At 43.5% G+C, this 19,924-nt stretch overlaps 1 protein-coding gene across 1 annotated transcript in view; it reads right to left on the bottom strand.

Annotated features, from left to right (window-relative positions):
* LOC118373117 (gamma-aminobutyric acid type B receptor subunit 2-like) overlaps positions 1–19,924 on the bottom strand; it is a 412,635-nt gene that overhangs the window by 284,459 nt on the left and 108,252 nt on the right. Inside the window, exon 2 of the mRNA XM_052470007.1 lies at positions 11,439–11,576. Within this exon, the coding sequence (XP_052325967.1) occupies positions 11,439–11,576 (138 nt within the window). The remainder of the gene's footprint in view (positions 1–11,438; positions 11,577–19,924) is intronic.

Here is a 19,924-nt window from a genome sequence, read left to right as displayed (position 1 = left end):
TGTAAGCTTTGCACACCTGTATCTGGGGAGTTTCTCCCAGTCTTCTCAGCAGATCCTCTCAAGCTCTGTCAGGTTGGATGGGGAGAGACGCTGCACAGCTATTTCCAGGTCTCTCCAGAGATGTTCGATCAGATTAAATTCCAGAAGCCTGAAGCCACTCCTGCGTTGTCTTGGCTGTGTGCTTAGGGTCGTTGTGTGCTTTGGGTCGTTCACCCCAGTCTGAGGTCCTGAGCACTCTGGAGCAGGTATTCATCAAGGATCTCTCTGTTATTTGCTCCGTTCATCTTTCCCTCAATCCTGACTAGTCTCCCAGTCCCTGCCGCTGAAAAATATCCCGACAGCATGATGCTGCCACCACCATACTTCACCGTAGGAATGCTGCCAGGTTTCCTCCAGACATGACACTTGGCATTCAGGCCAAAGAGTTCAATCTTGGTTTCATCAGATCAGAGAATCTTGTTTCTCATGGTCTGAGAGTACTTTAGGTGCCTTTTGGCAAACTCCAAGCGGTCTGTCATGTGCCTTTTACTGAGGAGTGGCTTCTGTCTGGCCATTCATAAAGGCCTAATTGGTGGAGTGCTGCAGAGATCGTTGTCCTTCTGGAAGGTTCTTCCATCTCCACAGAGGAACTCTGTCAGAGTGACCATCAGGTTCTTGGTCACCCCCCTGACCATAGCCCTTCACCCCCGATTGCTCAGTTTGGCCAGGTGGCCAGCTTTAAGAAGAAACTTCTTCCATTCAAGAGGCCACTGTGTTCTGGGGGACCTTTAATGCTGCAGAAATGTTTTGGTACCCTTCCCCAGATCTGTGCCTGGACACAGTCCTGTCTCTGAGCTCTACGGACAATTTCTTTGACCTCATGGTTTGTTTTTTGCTCTGACATCCACTTTCAACTAAGGGACTTTATATCGACAGGTGTGTGCCTTTCCAAATCATGTCCAATCAATTGAATTTACCACAGATGAACTCCAATCAAGTTGTAGAAACATCTCAAGGATGATCAATGGAAACAGGATGCAACTGAGTCTCATAGCAAAGGGTCTTAATACTTATCTAAATAAGGTATTTCATTTTTTTATTTTTTATTAAATTAGCAAAAATGTCTAGAAACCAGTTTTTTCTTTGTCATTATGGGGTATTGTGTGTAGATTGATGTTTTTTTTTTATTCAATCAATTTTAAAATTAGTCCATAACGTAACAAAATGTGGAAAAAGTCAAGGGTCTGGATACTTTCCAAATGCACTGTAGATATAGCAAGATTACTATACCTTTAGCTCAGCAGGATAAAACAGCCTTGCTATGCACAGGAGACCTACCTGTGAGAGAGGGGAGAGAAAGAGAGGGGGAGAGAGAGAGAGAGAGAAAGGAGGATACTCCTTCATGATAAAATGAAGCTCCCCCTCTAGATCTCCGCCCTCTCCACTTCTCTTTCACCCTCTCTCACTGAATAGGAGTTTATGTTTCAGATATTAATGAGCTGCTTCAGACAGTTAAACTGGCTTTTATCGATCTAGAGCTTCAATCTCCAAAAGCGTTTTATTTTAATGGACCGTAATGGACCTGCTCTTTCATGTCCCGACTGCCCTCAAAACACACCCTTGTTTTTTAAAGCTTCATTTCAATAAATCTTCCTAATCTTTACCATATGCATCTCTGACTTCCAATGGGCTGATTTCATTGATAGCCATGTAGATTCCATGAACCTGTTATATTGAAAAGGGATTGTTGTTTGGAGATTTGTAAGTCGCTCTGGATAAGAGCGTCTGCTAAATGACTTAAATGTAAATGTAAATGAGATGAAAAGATGAAAGTATAGCTGATACTGTACAGTACATCACATACATGTTTCCTGCATCTCTTCAATCAATGAGATTCTTGACATAAAGTCTCTTATATAAGGGTTTCAATATTATATATGTCAATCAATCCAATGAACTAGATAAATGCCAAAACTGAACTAGATAAATGCCAAAACTGAACTAGATAAATGCCAAAACTGAACTAGATAAATGCCAAAACTGAACTAGATAAATGCCAAAACTGAACTAGATAAATGCCAAAACTGAACTAGATAAATGCCAAAACTGAACTAGATAAATGCCAAAACTGAACTAGATAAATGCCAAAACTGAACTAGATAAATGCCAAAACTGAACTAGATGAATGCCAAAACTGAATGAGATAAATGCCAAAACTGAACTAGATAAATGCCAAAACTGAACTAGATAAATGCCAAAACTGAACTAGATAAATGCCAAAACTGAACTAGATAAATGCCAAAACTGAACTAGATAAATGCCAAAACTGAACTAGATAAATGCCAAAACTGAACTAGATGAATGCCAAAACTGAATGAGATAAATGCCAAAACTGAACGAGAAAAATGCTAAAACTGAACGAGAAAAATGCTAAAACTAAACGAGAAAAATGGCAAACTGAACTAGATAAATGCATAAACTGAACTAGATAAATGCCAAAACTGAACTAGATAAATGCCAAAACTGAACTAGATAAATGCCAAAACTGAACTAGATAAATGCCAAAACTGAACTAGATAAATGCCAAAACTGAACTAGATGAATGCCAAAACTGAATGAGATAAATGCCAAAACTGAACGAGAAAAATGCTAAAACTGAACGAGAAAAATGCTAAAACTAAACGAGAAAAATGGCAAACTGAACTAGATAAATGCATAAACTGAACTAGATAAATGCCAAAACTGAACGAGATGAATGCCAAAACTGAACGAGATTAATGTTACAACTGAACAAGATAAATGCCAATACTGAACTAGATAAATGCCAATACTGAACTAGATAAATGCCAAAACTGAACTAGATAAATGCCTAAACTGAACTAGATAAATGCCTAAACTGAACTAGATAAATGCCTAAACTGAACTAGATAAATGTTAAAACTGAACTAGATAAATGCCAAACTGAACTAGATAAATGTCACAACTGAACTAGATAAATGTCACAACTGAATAGATAAATGTCACAACTGAACTAGATAAATGTCACAACTGAACTAGATAAATGCCTAAACTGAACTAGATCAATGTTAAAACTGAACTAGATAAATGTCACAATTGAACTAGATAAATGTTAAAACTGAACTAGATAAATGCCAAACTGAACTAGATAAATGCCAAACTGAACTAGATAAATGTCACAACTGAACTAGATAAATGTTAAAACTGAACTAGATAAATGCCAAACTGAACTAGATAAATGTCACAACTGAATAGATAAATGTCACAACTGAATAGATAAATGTCACAACTGAACTAGATAAATGTTAAAACTGAACTAGATAAATGCCAAACTGAACTAGATAAATGCCAAACTGAACTAGATAAATGCCAAACTGAACTAGATAAATGCCAAACTGAACTAGATAAATGTCACAACTGAACTAGATAAATGCCTAAACTGAACTAGATAAATGTCACAACTCGTGGTGATACACATCTAAAACTAAGTTCTAAATATACCTGTTTACACAGGAGAGACGATCCAACAGGGGTTGTTTCCCGCCTCGCATTGCCGAGAGGAGCGGAGACCCTAATTTGCATTAGCAGTGCGGAATTAATTGTATCCCTGACATCTCCCTGATTGTGTTGCACACACACACACATACGATAATGCCTGTGATCTAAATAGCCCATTGCTAATGTGTTGTGGTAATTCTCAGACTGATTCAAGGTGTTTTAACTACACCACCTGTGTTGCAAAAACAAAGCTCTCCCTCCTCCTTCTCCCTCCTTCTCTCCCTCTCTATAACTTTATCCATCCTCCCCCTCCATCTCTCTCTCTCTATCTCTCTCTCTCATGGCAAAGGGAGACAGTAGGATGTGACTTCTTCATGTTCCTCCTTGCTCCGGGCGTGTTGCATCATCAACAAGCTAATTTCAATAGGATCCTTTCAACGTTTCACATCCTGGAAAGTCCACTCCTTTTGGCCAGAACCCAATGAGCATCAATGAGTATATAATCCCCGACAGGATCTAAATTCATCAGAGTTTATTAATTGAAGGAAATTCATGTTGGAAAGGAATTAATTACAAATTCCATTTATCATGGGATTTTCTTGATTCAAAGCTTATTTTTTCCCCGGAAGTAAATGAGGACAGAGTATGAGCTCAATAAGGCTTCTCTAAGGAAAAACCCCAAATGAGAGATGAAAAAACAGAATTTTGGAGGGAAAATAGAAGTTTAGCGTTCCTTGTTAGTTTATCGTTATTAGGGGTGTCTGGAACACATCCAACTACTGTACGTTATCCTGATTTTCTTCTCTTCTTTTTTGATAACAAAAACAAGATATTAGAGCCAAGATCTCTGTGTGCAGTTCTCATTGTTCATTCATCTTCTATTCCGTTTTAATACGGCTTTCAGACCAGGAAAAGAATGGGGATCTGTTAACCCAACAGGGAAGCCTTTTCCTTTCGTTGTTATCAGAAGAGAAGAAAAAATACTTAAAATTCCATGGACTTTTCTTTTCCTTGGGAAAAAACATTCAATTTCACCATAATTCCTACTGAGTGTAAATGAGATTTCACATACACATGTTTATATGGAAGGTGGAACTGTGACACTAGTGATGGGACCATCCTATTTAGCAGTATTTGTGCAAAACGTTGCTAATTAGCTCATTACGGAATTTCCTGTAAATTCTGGAGAGTGCTGGGAGAGTGAGATGGATACAACACGACACACACTGTGACTGTAAATGATGCCAAATTCACAGACATTTTAAGTCTGCTTCAAGAAACTGTAACAGCAAATGTTTTATTTCCTCTCTCTACATCCTGTGGGTCGTCATGTGCGTACTCTGGCTGGTGATCGGGAGCCTTAAGACAGTATACGACTCACTAATTGCCTGTGTTAAATCACCCAGCATCTCTTCTCCACACGGTCATGTCCTGTTCTGATTCACACAGCCTGATTGACCATGCCGAGGATGCCCACTGCCCTCTATCTGGAACCCACTCTGCTACTTGAATTGACTGAATTAGAATGGAATTGACCATGTCCACTTGGCTCATGTCTCTTTGCCACTTGCCTCATCCTCCCCTCTGCACCAACCTGTGATTTCAACCTGAACTTGGGAACCATGAAATATGGATGCGGAACAAGAAATATTTGACAAAAACTGAGACAGAATACCATTGACTACAGCAGCAGTTCATGTTTTTTTGAAGAGCGTAGTATAGTACTCAGAAGGATTGCAGCATGTACACACACACACACACACACACAAAAGAATATCTACAGTGCCGGAGGTTTGGATGTTGTAGAAAATGGAGGGATGGATGGAAGTAGAGATGCAGCTTGTCTCTCCTCTCTAAATTGCCTGTCTTAATGAAGAAGCTACGATCAATACTGGCACTGGGAGAGAAACGCCTCTCATATGTACACTACCATTCAGAAGTTTGGGGTCACTTAGAAATGTCCTTGTTTTTGAAAGAAAAACACATTTTTTTGTCCATTAAAATAACATAAATTTGATCAGAAATACAGTGTAGACATTGTTTAATGTTGTAAATGACTGTTGTAGCTGGAAAAGGCACATTTTTTATGGAATATCTACATAGGCGTACAGAGACCCATTATCAGCAACCATCACTCCTGTGTTCCAATCGCTCTTGTGTTAGCTAATCCAAGTTTATCATTTTAAAAGGCTAATTGATCATTAGAAAACCCTTTTTCAATTATGTTAGCATAGCTGAAAACTGTTGTCCTGATTAAAGAATCAATAAAACTGACCTTCTTTAGACGAGTTGAGTATCTGGAGCATCAGCATTTGTGGTTTCGATTACAGGCTAAAAATGGCCAGAAACAAAGCACTTTCTTCTGAAACTTGTCAGTCTATTCTTGTTTTGAGAAATGAAGGCTATTCCATGCAAGAAATTGCCAAGAAACTTAAGATCTCATACAACGCTTAAATAGTACCCGCAAAACACCAGGGCCTCCCACTCTTTCTATTCTGGTCAGAGACAGTTATGATCAATTAGCCTTTTAAAATGATAAAGTTGGATGAGCTAACACAACGTTCCATTGGAACACAGAAGTGATGGTTGCTGATAATGGGTCTGTCTCTGTACGCCTATGTAGAAAATATTGTAGCTGCCGTTTCCAGCTACAATAGTCATTTACAACATTAACAATGTCTACACTGTTTCTGATCATTTTGATGTTATTTTAAATGGACAAAAAATGTGCTTTTCCTTCAAAAACAAGGACATTTCTATGTGACCCCAAACTTTTGAATGGTAGTGTACATATGACTTCCTTGATGCTCTCACCACTTACCCAGAATGCCTTGTAACCGATTCTGTTGTGTGTTATTGTTTTTCCATCTTCATCATATGTGGCTGTCATCTTTCAGTACTGTTGTATCAAGGCTGGGTTCCCAATACAAATGGCACCCTATTCCCTCCCTACTGCAATACATTTGCTCAGAGCCCTTTGAGTCCTGGTCAAACGTGGTGCACTATATAAGGAATTGGGTGCAATTTGGGATGCCACCCTAGAGGTGTTATCTTACAGTACAGGGCTGAGTGAATTGTCACAATGTTGTCAAAAGTAGAGAACATGGAATAGGCCAAAAAAGAAGCCTATTTATAACAGACAACACTTTACAGTAAAAATATCATTTATAGTTCAAATGTGCTCCCGTCCCCTTTTTTCCGAAGGAGCAAACGATCAGGGAACATAATTTTTCATTACAGTCAACGTGGCTGAAAATGAACAGCAACTCCTCTACGATATATCTAATTGGCGCCCGAGAGGTCGCCAGATTATACGAGGACATTTCTTGGCACTCAATGAGCCATTTACAACAGAACAGAAACCATGCTTGAAGACAATCAACCACTCTGTCATTCTGTGGAGGAGAAACAATGAATCGATGGAGCAGGCGGAAGGGAAGGCTCGTATTTGGAGTCTCCGACCAGGCTGCCGGCCACCGAGATTTAAGGGCGAGCCAATCATTTTTCTCTAAATGAAGTGTTGAGAGGAGCTTTGCCAGTTTAATCCTCTATCAAGACGGTGGCCAAGAATTGTTCTGCAAAGTGAAAAAGATGACAATAAACGGAGATCAGCTATACTTTTGATGAGAGCAGGGGTCAACACACAGCTCTCCTTATCGCTCACTCTCTTTCCTTCTCTCACTCTCTCTCTCTTTCTCTCTTTGTGTGTGTGTCTCTCTAGCACTTTCTCTCCCTCACCTTCTCTCTCCCCCCTCTCGCTCAGCCAATGCTCAAAGCCTGCCGTCCTCTCGCTCAGCCAATGCTTAAAGCCTGCCGTCCTCTCTCTCTCTCTATGCTCAAAGCCTGCCGTCCTCTCTCTCTCTCTATGCTCAAAGCCTGCCGTCCTCTCTCTCTCTCTATGCTCAAAGCCTGCCGTCCTCTCTCTCTCTCTATGCTCAAAGCCTGCCGTCCTCTCTCTCTCTCTATGCTCAAAGCCTGCCGTCCTCTCTCTCTCTCTCTCTATATATATATATATATATATATATATATATATATATATATATACACACACAGTGGGGCAGAAAAGGATTTAGTCAGCCACCAATTGTGCAAGTTCTCCCACTTAAAAAGATGAGAGAGGCCTGTAATTTTCATCATAGGTACACTTCAACTATGACAGACAAAATAAGAAAAAAATCCAGAAAATCACATTGTAGGATTTTTAATTAATTTATTTGCAAATTATGGTGGAAAATAAGTATTTGGTCAATAACAAATGTTTATCTCAATACTTTGTTATATACCCTTTGTTGGCAATGACAGAGGTCAAACGTTTCAAACGTTTTCGTTTCGTTCTATATATATATATATATATATATATATATATATATATATGCTCAAAGCCTGCTGTCCTCTCCCTCTCCCTCTCTCTCTCAGCCAATTCTCAAAGCCTGCTGTCCTCTCTCTCTCTCTCTCTCTCTCTCTCTCTCTCTCTCTCTCTCTCTCTCTCTCTCTCTCTCTCTCTCTCTCTCTCTCTCTCTCTCTCTCTCTCTCTCTCTCTCTCTCTCTCTCTCTCTCTCAGCCAATTCTCAAAGCCTGCTGTCCTCTCCATCCCTCCATCCTTCTCCATCCCTAGTTTACCATCTGTCTATTCGTCCTCATAGCATTCTTATCTTCCATTCAATTTGCTTTCAGTCATTCTCACCACATAGCCAACTGTAAGTTACACAAAGCCACTATAAAGAGTACTTGGAGCTTAGAAGAGAAGAGAGGAGGGGAATGATGAGCCTGTATCTCGAACAACACCATGGGACGTGAGTCACAATCAGGATGTGAGCGAGAGAGCTGCTTGCGGATCAGTAGTTATATAAATCCAATGGCAGATGGTGCCTGCAAACTGATCACGGTGCTGCAACACTTGTGAGTGTGCGTGTGTGGGGGGGGGGGGGTTGTGTATAAGTGCACGCAACCATACGCGTGTGCCTGTATCTGTATTCATGTGTGTGTTGGGGGGGGTGATCTAATTTGAACACCTCAAAGCTTATACTGTAGTTCATTATGAAACACTTTCCTGATTAAAAATAAATTTGTACAAATATGTAAATACATATTTCGTTTAATAAAAACATTTCCCAGGAATTCCTTTTCTTTATCCAGCGTAGTCGCTTAAAGACCCTGTCTAAATACTGTTTAGCTGTCTCTCCTTAGTATAGGAAAATTATGTGCTTCTGTAAGGCAGTACAATAGAAATCACCAAGAAATCTGCATATCTTCCCACAAAACGCCTGACTTCAAAAGTAGAATAAGCCCCCTGTATCTTCTTCATTTCCCTTTATCGATGATATAACAACGACCAATATGTTTCCATTCCTATATAATACACCATAAAACATCCCAAACCTGTTCTCCTCACAGAGTGCTTAAGGCTGAATCATATAGATCAGAGATGGAAAGTAATGCACCTCCCGCTGGCTGCTGACGTCAGGGCCCAACGCACTAGCCTACGTCTGCAGCTTGGAGCCAGGCTGCCTCCAGCAGCCTACAGCGCCGGCCCTGTTCCTGTCTGCTTCCCTCCACTGGGAGACAGATGAAAGTCAATGGGCCCAGAGAGGGAGATGGAGAGAGAGGCAGCTAACCTAGCACAATTTAGATCTGCAAAGGGACCAGCATAGAACATAGATGATTTATAATTACTGTATGAAACCACACGGTTCCAGGTTGAAGTTCCCCTAGGTATAGATCTAGCTTCCCCTCCCTGACCAGCTTTCCCTCCCCTGAACCCCTGATCCTCTCCTCCAATCCTAACCTCAACCGTAAATTGCGAAACTGACCCCAGCTCAGTGTCTAGGAGCAACTTCAGCCTGCTCCATTCAGTGTTTAATTTCCAGATGGCCTCAACGGTCAACATGACCGTCTCACTCTGCAATAACTCAACAGAATTCCATGTAATTGGATCATGTTCAAAGTGCACCACCGTAGTGTGTCCTAACAATTACAGCTTTTAAACGGACACTTTTTTGGACATGCATTATGGACGAGATTTGGGGAATCTGTTTTCCTGCGGTGTCGTTAATAGTTAATTCAGTCTCGACCGGTAATTAAAGAAAATGCCTCTGTCTCCAACACCAGAGAAAATAGAGCCTTGCTTGTGGCAACACTACACAGGAGACTGGATTTTCATGGACTGTGTTCCAAATGGCACCGTATTTTCCACATAGTGCACTACTTTGACCAGAGGGTCCTGCTCAAAAGTAGTGCACTATGTAGGGAATAGGGTGTTATATGGGAAGTAGTCCTGGATTCTTCTCATACCGTCAAATGGGACTGAGTCTGTCACTTTAAGCGCTCCTTTTTAAAAGATGCAAACTCAGTGATTTTGCACCCCATTCACTTCTCGCTTATTCCTCCTCAATCACTTTCCATCATGTAACCTGGAGGCTATTGAATGGGGTTTTCAGCTCAAACTGGTGTGAAGTCAAGCTGTGAGGTAAGAGTGCTGGAGTGGGCCCACTGGTCCAATGCTATAATACTCCAGGGACAGAGGGACTGTCCCAAATGGCACCCTATTCCCTATAAAGTGCAGTACTTAACCTATGGGGCCTGGTCAAAAGTAGTGCACTATATAGGGAAGAGGGTGATGTTTGGGACAGGCAAATCCTGTGCACATGAGGCAGCTGTTTTAGAGAAGAGGGGGAATATATATATATATATATATATATATATATATAGAGAGAGAGAGAGAGAGAGAGAGAGAGAGAGAGAGAGAGAGAGAGAGAGAGAGAGAGAGAGAGAGAGAGAGAGAGAGAGAGAGAGAGAGAGAGAGAGAGAGAGAGAGAGAGAGAGAGAGAGAGAGAGAGAGAGAGAGAGAGAGAGAGAGAGAGAGAGAGAGAGAGAGAGTGTGTACGTAATGACTCAAGAGGCGAACAGTTTACGTATGGCATGTAATGTTGCCTCGTCTCATGCTTAGCCATTGAATTCTACTGTGCATTATAGGGGAAAAATGCACACACTAGAATGCCTTTCAAGCCAATCAGAAAGGAATATTTAACAATTCCATGGTATAAATTAAGATAAAGAAAAAAAAGGGCTTCTCTCATTTCATCTTTGGCCAGATAGCCTTCAGATCATATTTTCTATGCATATCTACGTAGGTCATATGAGTCTTTCATGAAATCTAACGATACCATATATCTAAGCATGTTTCCCTCTCGTAAATCCAAACGGGATTTCCTTCAGTACAGTACATTCAATCTCTATAATATAGCCTAGTGATATTGGCAAATAAAGAGATAAAAGGTAAGCCATTGATATTAATCTCTCCGTTTAATAAAGCTGTTATAGGCCTATAATGTAGTTTGCGTCCCAAATGGAACCCTATTCCCTATGTAGTGCACTAATTTTGACCTGGGCCCATAGGGTAGAGCACTATAAAGGGTATAGGGTGCCATTTGAGACTAAGCTTTAATATTTCCTCAGTTTTCCTCCCGTCTTTTGGTTTCTGAAATGGATAAGGATTCGACCGGATTAAAGCCATACCAATTAGCTATTTACTCTGGTGAGGTTAATGAAGGATTAAACCATGAGTTAGGACCTCTCAGAGACCCCCAGCCCAGGCCCCATCTACAGCACCATAAGACTATAGGCTCAGCCACTCACAAACGTACAAATGAATCCTGTCACTGGGATTAACACCTCAAGCACACACACACACACACACACACACACACACACACACACACACACACACACACACACACACACACACACACACACGTACATGTAGACATACACAGGTGTGCACGCACACACAAACAAACACACACACAAGCCTATCATAAAATCTCAGAACTCACATTTGTCCCATATTTGCTTCCAGAAAAGCAAAAAAGACTCTCAAAAAGAGGTCAAATCCATCCGGAACAGACAAACCCTCCTCCTCATAATAACCAGACTGTCGTTCCTACCTGCACCAGGTTCCACCCCTCCAGTGACTCAGCAATGATGGACGTCACGGACGGACACACCCCTCCAAAGATCATCAGGTGTTTGGGTCCATAGCATATGGCATCGAAAAAGGCCCTCAGTCCCTTGGCGTTGTCACACTGCATGGGGAGAGAGTGTAGGGAGGGAGGGAGAGAGAGAGAAAGTTAAAAAGCGCATAACATTTTCTGGGCTATTTTGGGCTGGGATGTGGCTGGCATGCAAAAGTGAAAGCACAGATGTAATTATGCTCTGTACTGCACACCTCTTACTAGTAGCACAGCAGTATGGGGGTGCCTTCCATAATGGCACCCTGTCCCCTATATAGTGCCCTACTTTTGACCAGGGCTCAAAGGGGCTCTGGTCAAAAGAAGTGCACTACATAGGGAATAGGGTGCCATTTGGACCTTGGAGTTCAGGGAAAGTGTTTGTTTTATTTTATGAGGCACATGAAGCCAACAAATGAGCTACATTTACAGTGGGGCAAAAAAGTATTTAGTCAGCCACCAATTGTGCAAGTTCTCCCACTTAAAAAGATGAGAGAGGCCTGTAATTTTCATCATAGGTACACTTCAATTATGACAGAGAAAATGAGACAAAAAATCCAGAAAATCACACTGTAGGATTTTTAATGAATATATTAGCATATTATGGTGGAAAATAAGTATTTGGTCAATAACAAAAGTTTATCTCAATACTTTGTTATTTAGCCTTTATATATCTCCTCTAGAGCAGTGATGTTTTGGGGCTGTTGCTGGGCAACACGGACTTTCAACTCCCTCCAAAGATTTTCTATGGGGTTGAGATCTGGAGACTGGCTAGGCCACTCCAGGACCTTGAAATGCTTCTTAAGAAGCCACTCCTTCGTTGCCCAGGCGGTGTGTTTGGGATCATTGTCATGCTGAAAGACCCAGCCACGTTTCATCTTCAATGCCCTTGCTGATGGAAGGAGGTTTTCACTCAAAATCTCACGATACATGGCCCCATTCATTCTTTCCTTTACACGGATCAGTTCCCTGGTCCCTTTGCAGAAAAACAGCCCCAAAGCATGATGTTTCCACCCCCATGCTTCACAGTAGGTATGGTGTTCTTTGGATGCAACTCAGCATTCTTTGTCCTCCAAACACAACGAGTTGAGTTTTTACCAAAAAGTTATATTTTGGTTTCATCTGACCATATGACATTCTCCCAATCTTCTTCTGGATCATCCAAACTTCAGACGGGCCTGGACATGTACTGGCTTAAGCAGGGGGACATGTCTGGCACTGCAGGATTTGAGTCCCTGGCGGCGTAGTGTGTTACTGATGGTAGGCTTTGTTACTTTGGTCCCAGCTCTCTGCAGGTCATTCACTAGGTCCCCCCGTGTGGTTCTGGGATTTTTGCTCACCGTTCTTGTGATCATTTCGACCCCACAGGGTGAGATCTTGCGTGGAGCCCCAGATCGAGCGAGATTATCAGTGGTCTTGTATGTCTTCCATTTCCTAATTGCTCCCACAGTTGATTTCTTCAAACCAAGCTGCTTACCTATTGCAGATTCAGTCTTCCCAGCCTGGTGCAGGTCTACAATTTTGTTTCTGGTGTCCTTTGACAGCTCTTTGGTCTTGGCCATAGTGGAGTTTGGAGTGTGACTGTTTGAGGTTGTGGACAGGTGTCTTTTATACTGATAACAAGTTCAAACAGGTGCCATTAATACAGGTAACGTGTGGAGGACAGAGGAGCCTCTTAAAGAAGAAGTTACAGGTCTGTGAGAGCCAGAAATCTTGCTTGTTTGTAGGTGACCAAATACTCATTTTCCACCATAATTTGCAAATAAATTCATAAAAATTCATACAATGTGATTTTCTGGATGTTTTTTTGCTCATTTTGTCTGTCATAGTTGAAGTGTACCTATAATGAAAATTACAGGCCTCTCTCGTGTTTTTAAGTGGGAGAACTTGCACAATTGGTGGCTGACTAAATACTTTTTGCCCCACTGTATATGAGGCTCCTACACTTATTTATTTCTTTCTTTTTATTTTACTAGGCAAGTCAGTTAAGAACAAACTCTTATTTTCAATAACGGCCTAGGAACAGTGGGTTAACTGCCTGTTCAGGGGCAGAACGACAGATTTGTACCTTGTCAGCTCGGGGATTCGAACTTGCAACGCTCTAACCACTAGGCTACCCTGCCGCCCCACTTTTGTTATGCATACCTGCACCATTTTTACTGTAGGTGAATATGTAGCATTGCAATATATTTTTTATACAATATATGAGTACATGAGAGAGGGGGGGGGGCATCCTGCTACAGCAGAATGCAGCCATCTCACATCACTATGGCAACGCTCTTAGCTCTGTAGAACTGCGGGAGAGAGGGAGAACAAGAGAGAGAGAGAGAGAGAACAGGGGAGAGAGCGAGAACAGGGGAGAGAGGGAGAACAGTGGTGAGAGAGACAACAGGAGAGGGAGAACAGGAGAGGGAGAACAGGAGAGAGGGAGAACAGGAGAGAGGGAGAACAGGAGAGAGGGAGAACAGGAGGGAGGGAGAACAGGAGAGAGGGAGAACAGGAGAGAGGGAGAACAGGAGAGAGGGAGAATAGGAGAGAGGGAGAAGAGGAGAGAACAGGAGAGAGGGAGAATAGGAGAGAGGGAGAAGAGGAGAGAACAGGAGAGAGGGAGAACAGGAGAGAACAGGAGTGAGGGAGAACAGGAGAGAGGGAGAACAGGAGAGAGGGAGAACAGGAGAGAACAGGGAGAGGGAGAACAGGAGAGAACAGGAGAGAGGGAGAACAGGAGAGAACAGGAGAGAGGGAGAACAGGAGAGAGGGAGAACAGGAGAGAACAGGAGAGAGGGAAAACAGGAGAGAACAGGAGAGAGGGAAAACAGGAGAGAGGGAGAGAGGGAGAACAGGAGAGAACAGGAGAGAGGGAGAACAGGAGAGAACAGGAGAGAGGGAGAACAGGAGAGAGGGAGAACAGGAGAGAACAGGAGAACAGGAGAGAGGGAGAACAGGAGAGAACAGGAGAACAGGAGAGAACAGGAGAGAGGGAGAACAGGAGAACAGGAGAACAGGAGAGAGGGAGAACAGGAGAGAGGGAGAACAGGAGAGAACAGGAGGGAGGGAGAACAGGAGAGAGGGAGAGAGGGAGAACAGGAGAGAGGGAGAACAGGAGAGAACAGGAGAGAGGGAGAACAGGAGAGAGGGAGAGAGGGAGAGAGGGAGAGAGCAGGAGAGAACAGGAGAGAACAGGAGAGAGGGAGAACAGGAGAGAGGGAGAACAGGAGAGAACAGGAGAGAGGGAGAAAATGGAGAACAGGAGAGAGGGAGAACAGGAGAGAACAGGAGAGAGGGAAAACAGGAGAGAACAGGAGAGAGGGAGAACAGGAGAGAGGGAGAACAGGTGAGAACAGGAGAGAGGGAGAACAGGAGAGAGGGAGAACAGGAGAGAACAGGAGAGAGGGAGAACGGGAGAGAACAGGAGAGAGGGAGAACAAGAGAGAGGGAGAACGGGAGAGAAAAGAAGAGAGAACAGGAGAGAGGGAGAGAACCGGAGAGAGGGAGAACAAGAGATAGGGAGAACAGGGGCAAGAGAGATGGAACAGGGGAGAGAGAGAACAGGAGAGAGGGAGAACAGGAGAGAGGGAGAACAGGAGAGAACAGGAGAGAGGGAGAACAGGAGAGAACAGGAGAGAGGGAGAACAGGAGAGAGGGAGAACAGGAGAGAGGGAGAACAGGAGAGGACAGGAGAGAGGGAGACCAGGAGAGAGGGAGAACAGGAGAGAACAGGAGAGAGGGAGAACAGGAGAGAGGGAGAACAGGAGAGAACAGGAGAGAGGGAGAGAACCGGAGAGAGGGAGAACAAGAGATAGGGAGAACAGGGGCAAGAGAGATGGAACAGGGGAGAGAGAGAACAGGGGAGAAAGGGAGAACAGAAGAGAACAGGAGAGAGGGAGACCAGGAGAGAGGGAGAACAGGAGAGAACAGGAGAGAGGGAGAACAGGAGAGAGGGAGAACAGGAGAGAACAGGAGAGAGGGAGAACAGGAGAGAGGGAGAACAGGAGAGAACAGGAGAGAGGGAGAACAGGAGAGAACAGGAGAGAGGGAGAACAGGAGAGAGGGAGAACAAGAGAGAGGGAGAACAGGAGAGGACAGGAGAGAGGGAGACCAGGAGAGAGGGAGACCAGGAGAGAGCAGGAGAGAGGGAGAACAGGAGAGAGGGAGAACAGGAGAGAACAGGAGAGAGGGAGAACAGGAGAGAACAGGAGAGAGGGAGAACAGGAGAGAACAGGAGAGAGGGAGAACAGGAGAGAACAGGAGAGAGGGAGAACAGGAGAGAACAGGAGAGAGGGAGAACAGGAGAGAGGGAGAACAAGAGAGAGGGAGAACAAGAGAGAGGGAGAACGGGAGAGAAAAGAAGAGAGAACAGGAGAAAGGGAGAGAACCGGAGAGAGGGAGAACAAGAGATAGAGAGAACAGGGACAAGAGAGATGGAACAGGGGAGAGAGAGAACAGGGGAGAGAGGGAGAACAGAAGAGAACAGGAGAGAGGGAGAACAGGAGAGAGGGAGAACAGGAGAGAACAGGAGAGAGGGAGAACAGGCGAGAGGGAGAACAGGCGAGAGGGAGAACAGGAGAGAGGGAGAACAGGAGAGAGGGAGAACAGGTGAGAGGGAGAACAGGAGAGAACAGGAGAGAGGGAGAACAGGAGAGAGGGAGAACAGGAGAGAACAGGAGAGAGGGAGAACAGGAGAGAGGGAGAACAGGAGAGAACAGGAAAGAGGGAGAACAGGAGAGAACAGGAGAGAGGGAGAACAGGAGAGGACAGGAGAGAGGGAGAACAGGAGAGAGGGAGAACAGGAGAGAACAGGAGAGAGGGAGAACAGGAGAGAGGGAGAACAGGAGAGAGGGAGAACAGGAGAGAACAGGAAAGAGGGAGAACAGGAGAGAACAGGAGAGAGGGAAAACAGGAGAGAGGGAGAACAGGAGAGAGGGAGAACAGGAGAGAGGGAGAACAGGAGAGAGGGAGAACAGGAGAGAGGGAGAACAGGAGAGAGGGAGAACAAGAGAGAGGGAGAACAGGAGAGAGGGAGAACAGGAGAGAGGGAGAACAGGAGAGAACAGGAGAGAGGGAGAACAGGAGAGAACAGGAGAGAGGGAGAACAGGAGAGAGGGAGAACAGGAGAGAGGGAGAACAGGAGAGAGGGAGAACAGGAGAGAACAGGAGAGAGGGAGAACAGGAGAGAACAGGAGAGAACAGGAGAGAGGGAGAACAGGAGAGAGGGAGGACAGGAGAGAACAGGAGAGAGGGAGAACAGGAGAGAACAGGAGACAACAGGAGAGAGGGAGAACAGGAGAGAGGGAGAACAGGAGAGAGGGAGAGAGGGAGAACAGGAGAGAATAGGAGAGAGGGAGAACAGGAGAGAACAGGAGAGAACAGGAGAGAGGGAGAACAGGATAGAACAGGAGAGAGGGAGAACAGGAGAGAACAGGAGAGAACAGGAGAGAGGGAGAACAGGAGAGAACAGGAGAGAACAGGAGAGAACAGGAGAGAACAGGAGAGAGGGAGAACAGAAGAGAACAGGAGAGAACAGGGGAGAACAGGGGAGAACAGGAGAGAGGGAGAACAGGAGAGAACAGGAGAGAGGGAGAACAGGAGAGAGGGAGAACAGGAGAGAGGGAGAACAGGAGAGAGGGAGAACAGGAGAGAGAGAGAACAGGAGAGAACAGGAGAGAGGGAGAACAGGAGAGAACAGGAGAGAGGGAGAACAGGAGAGAGGGAGAACAGGAGAGAGGGAGAACAGGAGAGAACATGAGAGAGGGAGAACGGGAGAGAACAAGAGAGAGGTAGAACGGGAGAGAAAAGAAGAGAGAGAGAACAGGAGAGAGGGAGAGAACCGGAGAGAGGGAGAACGGGAGAGAGAGAGAGAACAGGAGAGAGGGAGAACAGGAGAGAGGGAGAACAGGTGCGAGAGAAAGAACAGGGAGGAGAGGGAGAACAGAGTAGAGAGAGAGAACGGGAGAGAGAGCGATCAGGGGAGAGAGAGAGAGAACAGGAGAGAGGGAGAACAGGAGAGAGAGAGATGGAATGGGTCTATTGATTGCTATATGAGCTCTCTAAATGGTTTTCTGTGATTTTCTGAGTTTGCAACTATATCCTAGTCTGCGGTAAACATTTCTTGGCCATAATTATTGGCAATCAATTCAGGATGTTCTCCTGTGTTTATATAGTGTCTGAGGCGATGTCCACCTTGGCGCAGCAAAGCTCCACTTGTGAGGTTGTTTCACCTTGTTAAGATCATCTACACTGAACTAGATTTCTTCCTAGAAGGCGTTGTGCGACTCAATGGCAGGGATGAGAAATCGAACAGAGGACCTCAATGGAAATAAACCTTCGGGCTTTATTGTGTATGATTCTCTATCATTTTGTTACGTATGTAGTGTTGTCTCTGGCTGGAGCAGCCAACTTCTTCAAATACATTCAATCAATCAATGAACAACACTGATATATAAAGCCTCCTTTGTCCCTAAAGGTTTCCTCTTGCAACAGAGTTGTAGTGACTGATATCATTTTCAAATAGTTTAGTGTGTCGACATCCTCATGGTCTGTTATATCAATATTTTTAAATTTAACTTTTTATTTCACCTTTATTTAACCAGGTAGGCCAGTTGAAAACAAGTTCTCATTTACAACTGCGACCTGGCCAAGATAAAGCATAGCAGTGCGACAAAAACAACAACACAAAGTTACACATGGAATAAACAAACATACAGTCAATAATACAATAGAGAAAGTCTATATACAGTGTGTGCAAATGAGGTAGGTTAAGTGGGGTGAGGCAATAAACAGGCCATAGTGGCGAAATTATTACAGTATGATGAATTAAACACTGGGATGATGTGCAGAAGATGAGTGTGCCAGTAGCGGTACTGGGGTGCAAAGGAGCAAAAATAAATAACAATATGGTGATGAGGAAGTTGGATGGGCTATTTATAGATTGGCTATGTACAGGTGCATATTGATTGATTGTAGGTTAAAGTATTTGTACAGTTTAAAAAGAAAACGTGTGTATCTTCCTCCTTCTCCCTCATTTTGGCTTAATAAAACATAATACTCCCCATAATCAGGAATACACAAGGTTCACACGTGTGCATACACTGACACATCTCATGTATTCAGTTAACCGACTTCAAAATAGCTTGTGAGACTGTGGAAAGCCTAGTGTGAAATGAGAGAGTAGGTGATTATGCGCAGCGGGCATACGATATCCTGTCCACATGGTTGAATAAAACAGCAGGGCTTTTAAAAAGATATCTCATTTACATATCATCTTGCTCTCACTCTCAATGTCTCCATCTCAGTGTCTCTCTTGCCCCCATCCCCAACTCTTATTTATTTCCAATTGCTCACAACCAATTACCAAACTACCGAAGGTGAGCCTTTCTGTATGTTACTGTGCTGAAACACAAACCCAGTGTCTGTCAATATGTGGAGTAATAGTTGCTGTTTTTACACTGCTGCTACTCGCTGTTTATTATCTATGCATAGTCACTTCACCCCTACCTACAAATTACCTCGATGGCCCTGTACCCCCGCACATTGACTCGGTACCGGTAATGAGTTGGTAGAGCATGGTGAAAAGTCTAAAAATGTATGCACTCACTAGCGTAAATTTCTTTGGTAAAGAGCGTCTGCCAAATTACTAGAGGATACATCCTCCAATTCCAGAAGGTTTGTACGTAATCATTTTTTCAACATGGATGTTTGAAACCTTGCCTGATCATCAATTGATCTCCTTGTCATTAAGGAATGCATAGCACACATTAGATTGAAAAAACAGGAGGAATCTGTATATATATACAGTATACAGTGGGGCAAAAAAAGTATTTAGTCAGCCACCAATTGTGCAAGTTCTCCTACTTAAAAAGATAGGAGAGGCCTGTAATTTTCATCATCGGTACACTTCAACTATGACAGTCAAAATGAGAGAAAAAAATCCAGAAAATCACATTGTAGGATTTTTTATGAATTTATTTGCAAATTATGGTGGAAAATAAGTATTTGGTCAATGACAAAAGTTTATCTCAATACTTTGTTATATAGCCTTTGTTGGCAATGACAGAGGTCAAACGTTTTCTATAAGTCTTCACAAGGTTTTCACACACTGTTGCTGGTATTTTGGCCCATTCCTCCATGCAGATCTCCTTTAGAGCAGTGATGTTTTGGGGCTGTTGCTGGGCAACACGGACTTTCAACTCCCTCCAAAGATTTTCTATGGGGTTGAGATCTAGAGACTGGCTAGGCCACTCCAGGACCTTGAAATGCTTCTTACGAAGCCACTCCTTCGTTGCCCGGGCGGTGTGTTTGGGATCATTGTCATGCTGAAAGACCCAGCCACGTTTCATCTTCAATGCCCTTGCTGATGGAAGGAGGTTTTCACTCAAAATCTCACGATACATGGCCCCATTCATTCTTTCCTTTACACGGATCAG

The sequence above is a fragment of the Oncorhynchus keta genome, chromosome 19 (assembly GCF_023373465.1).
Source record: "Oncorhynchus keta strain PuntledgeMale-10-30-2019 chromosome 19, Oket_V2, whole genome shotgun sequence".
Taxonomy (NCBI): Eukaryota; Metazoa; Chordata; class Actinopteri; order Salmoniformes; family Salmonidae; genus Oncorhynchus; species Oncorhynchus keta.
The sequence above is the reverse complement of the archived record's forward strand: the minus strand, read 5'-3'. Positions and strand labels throughout refer to the sequence as shown.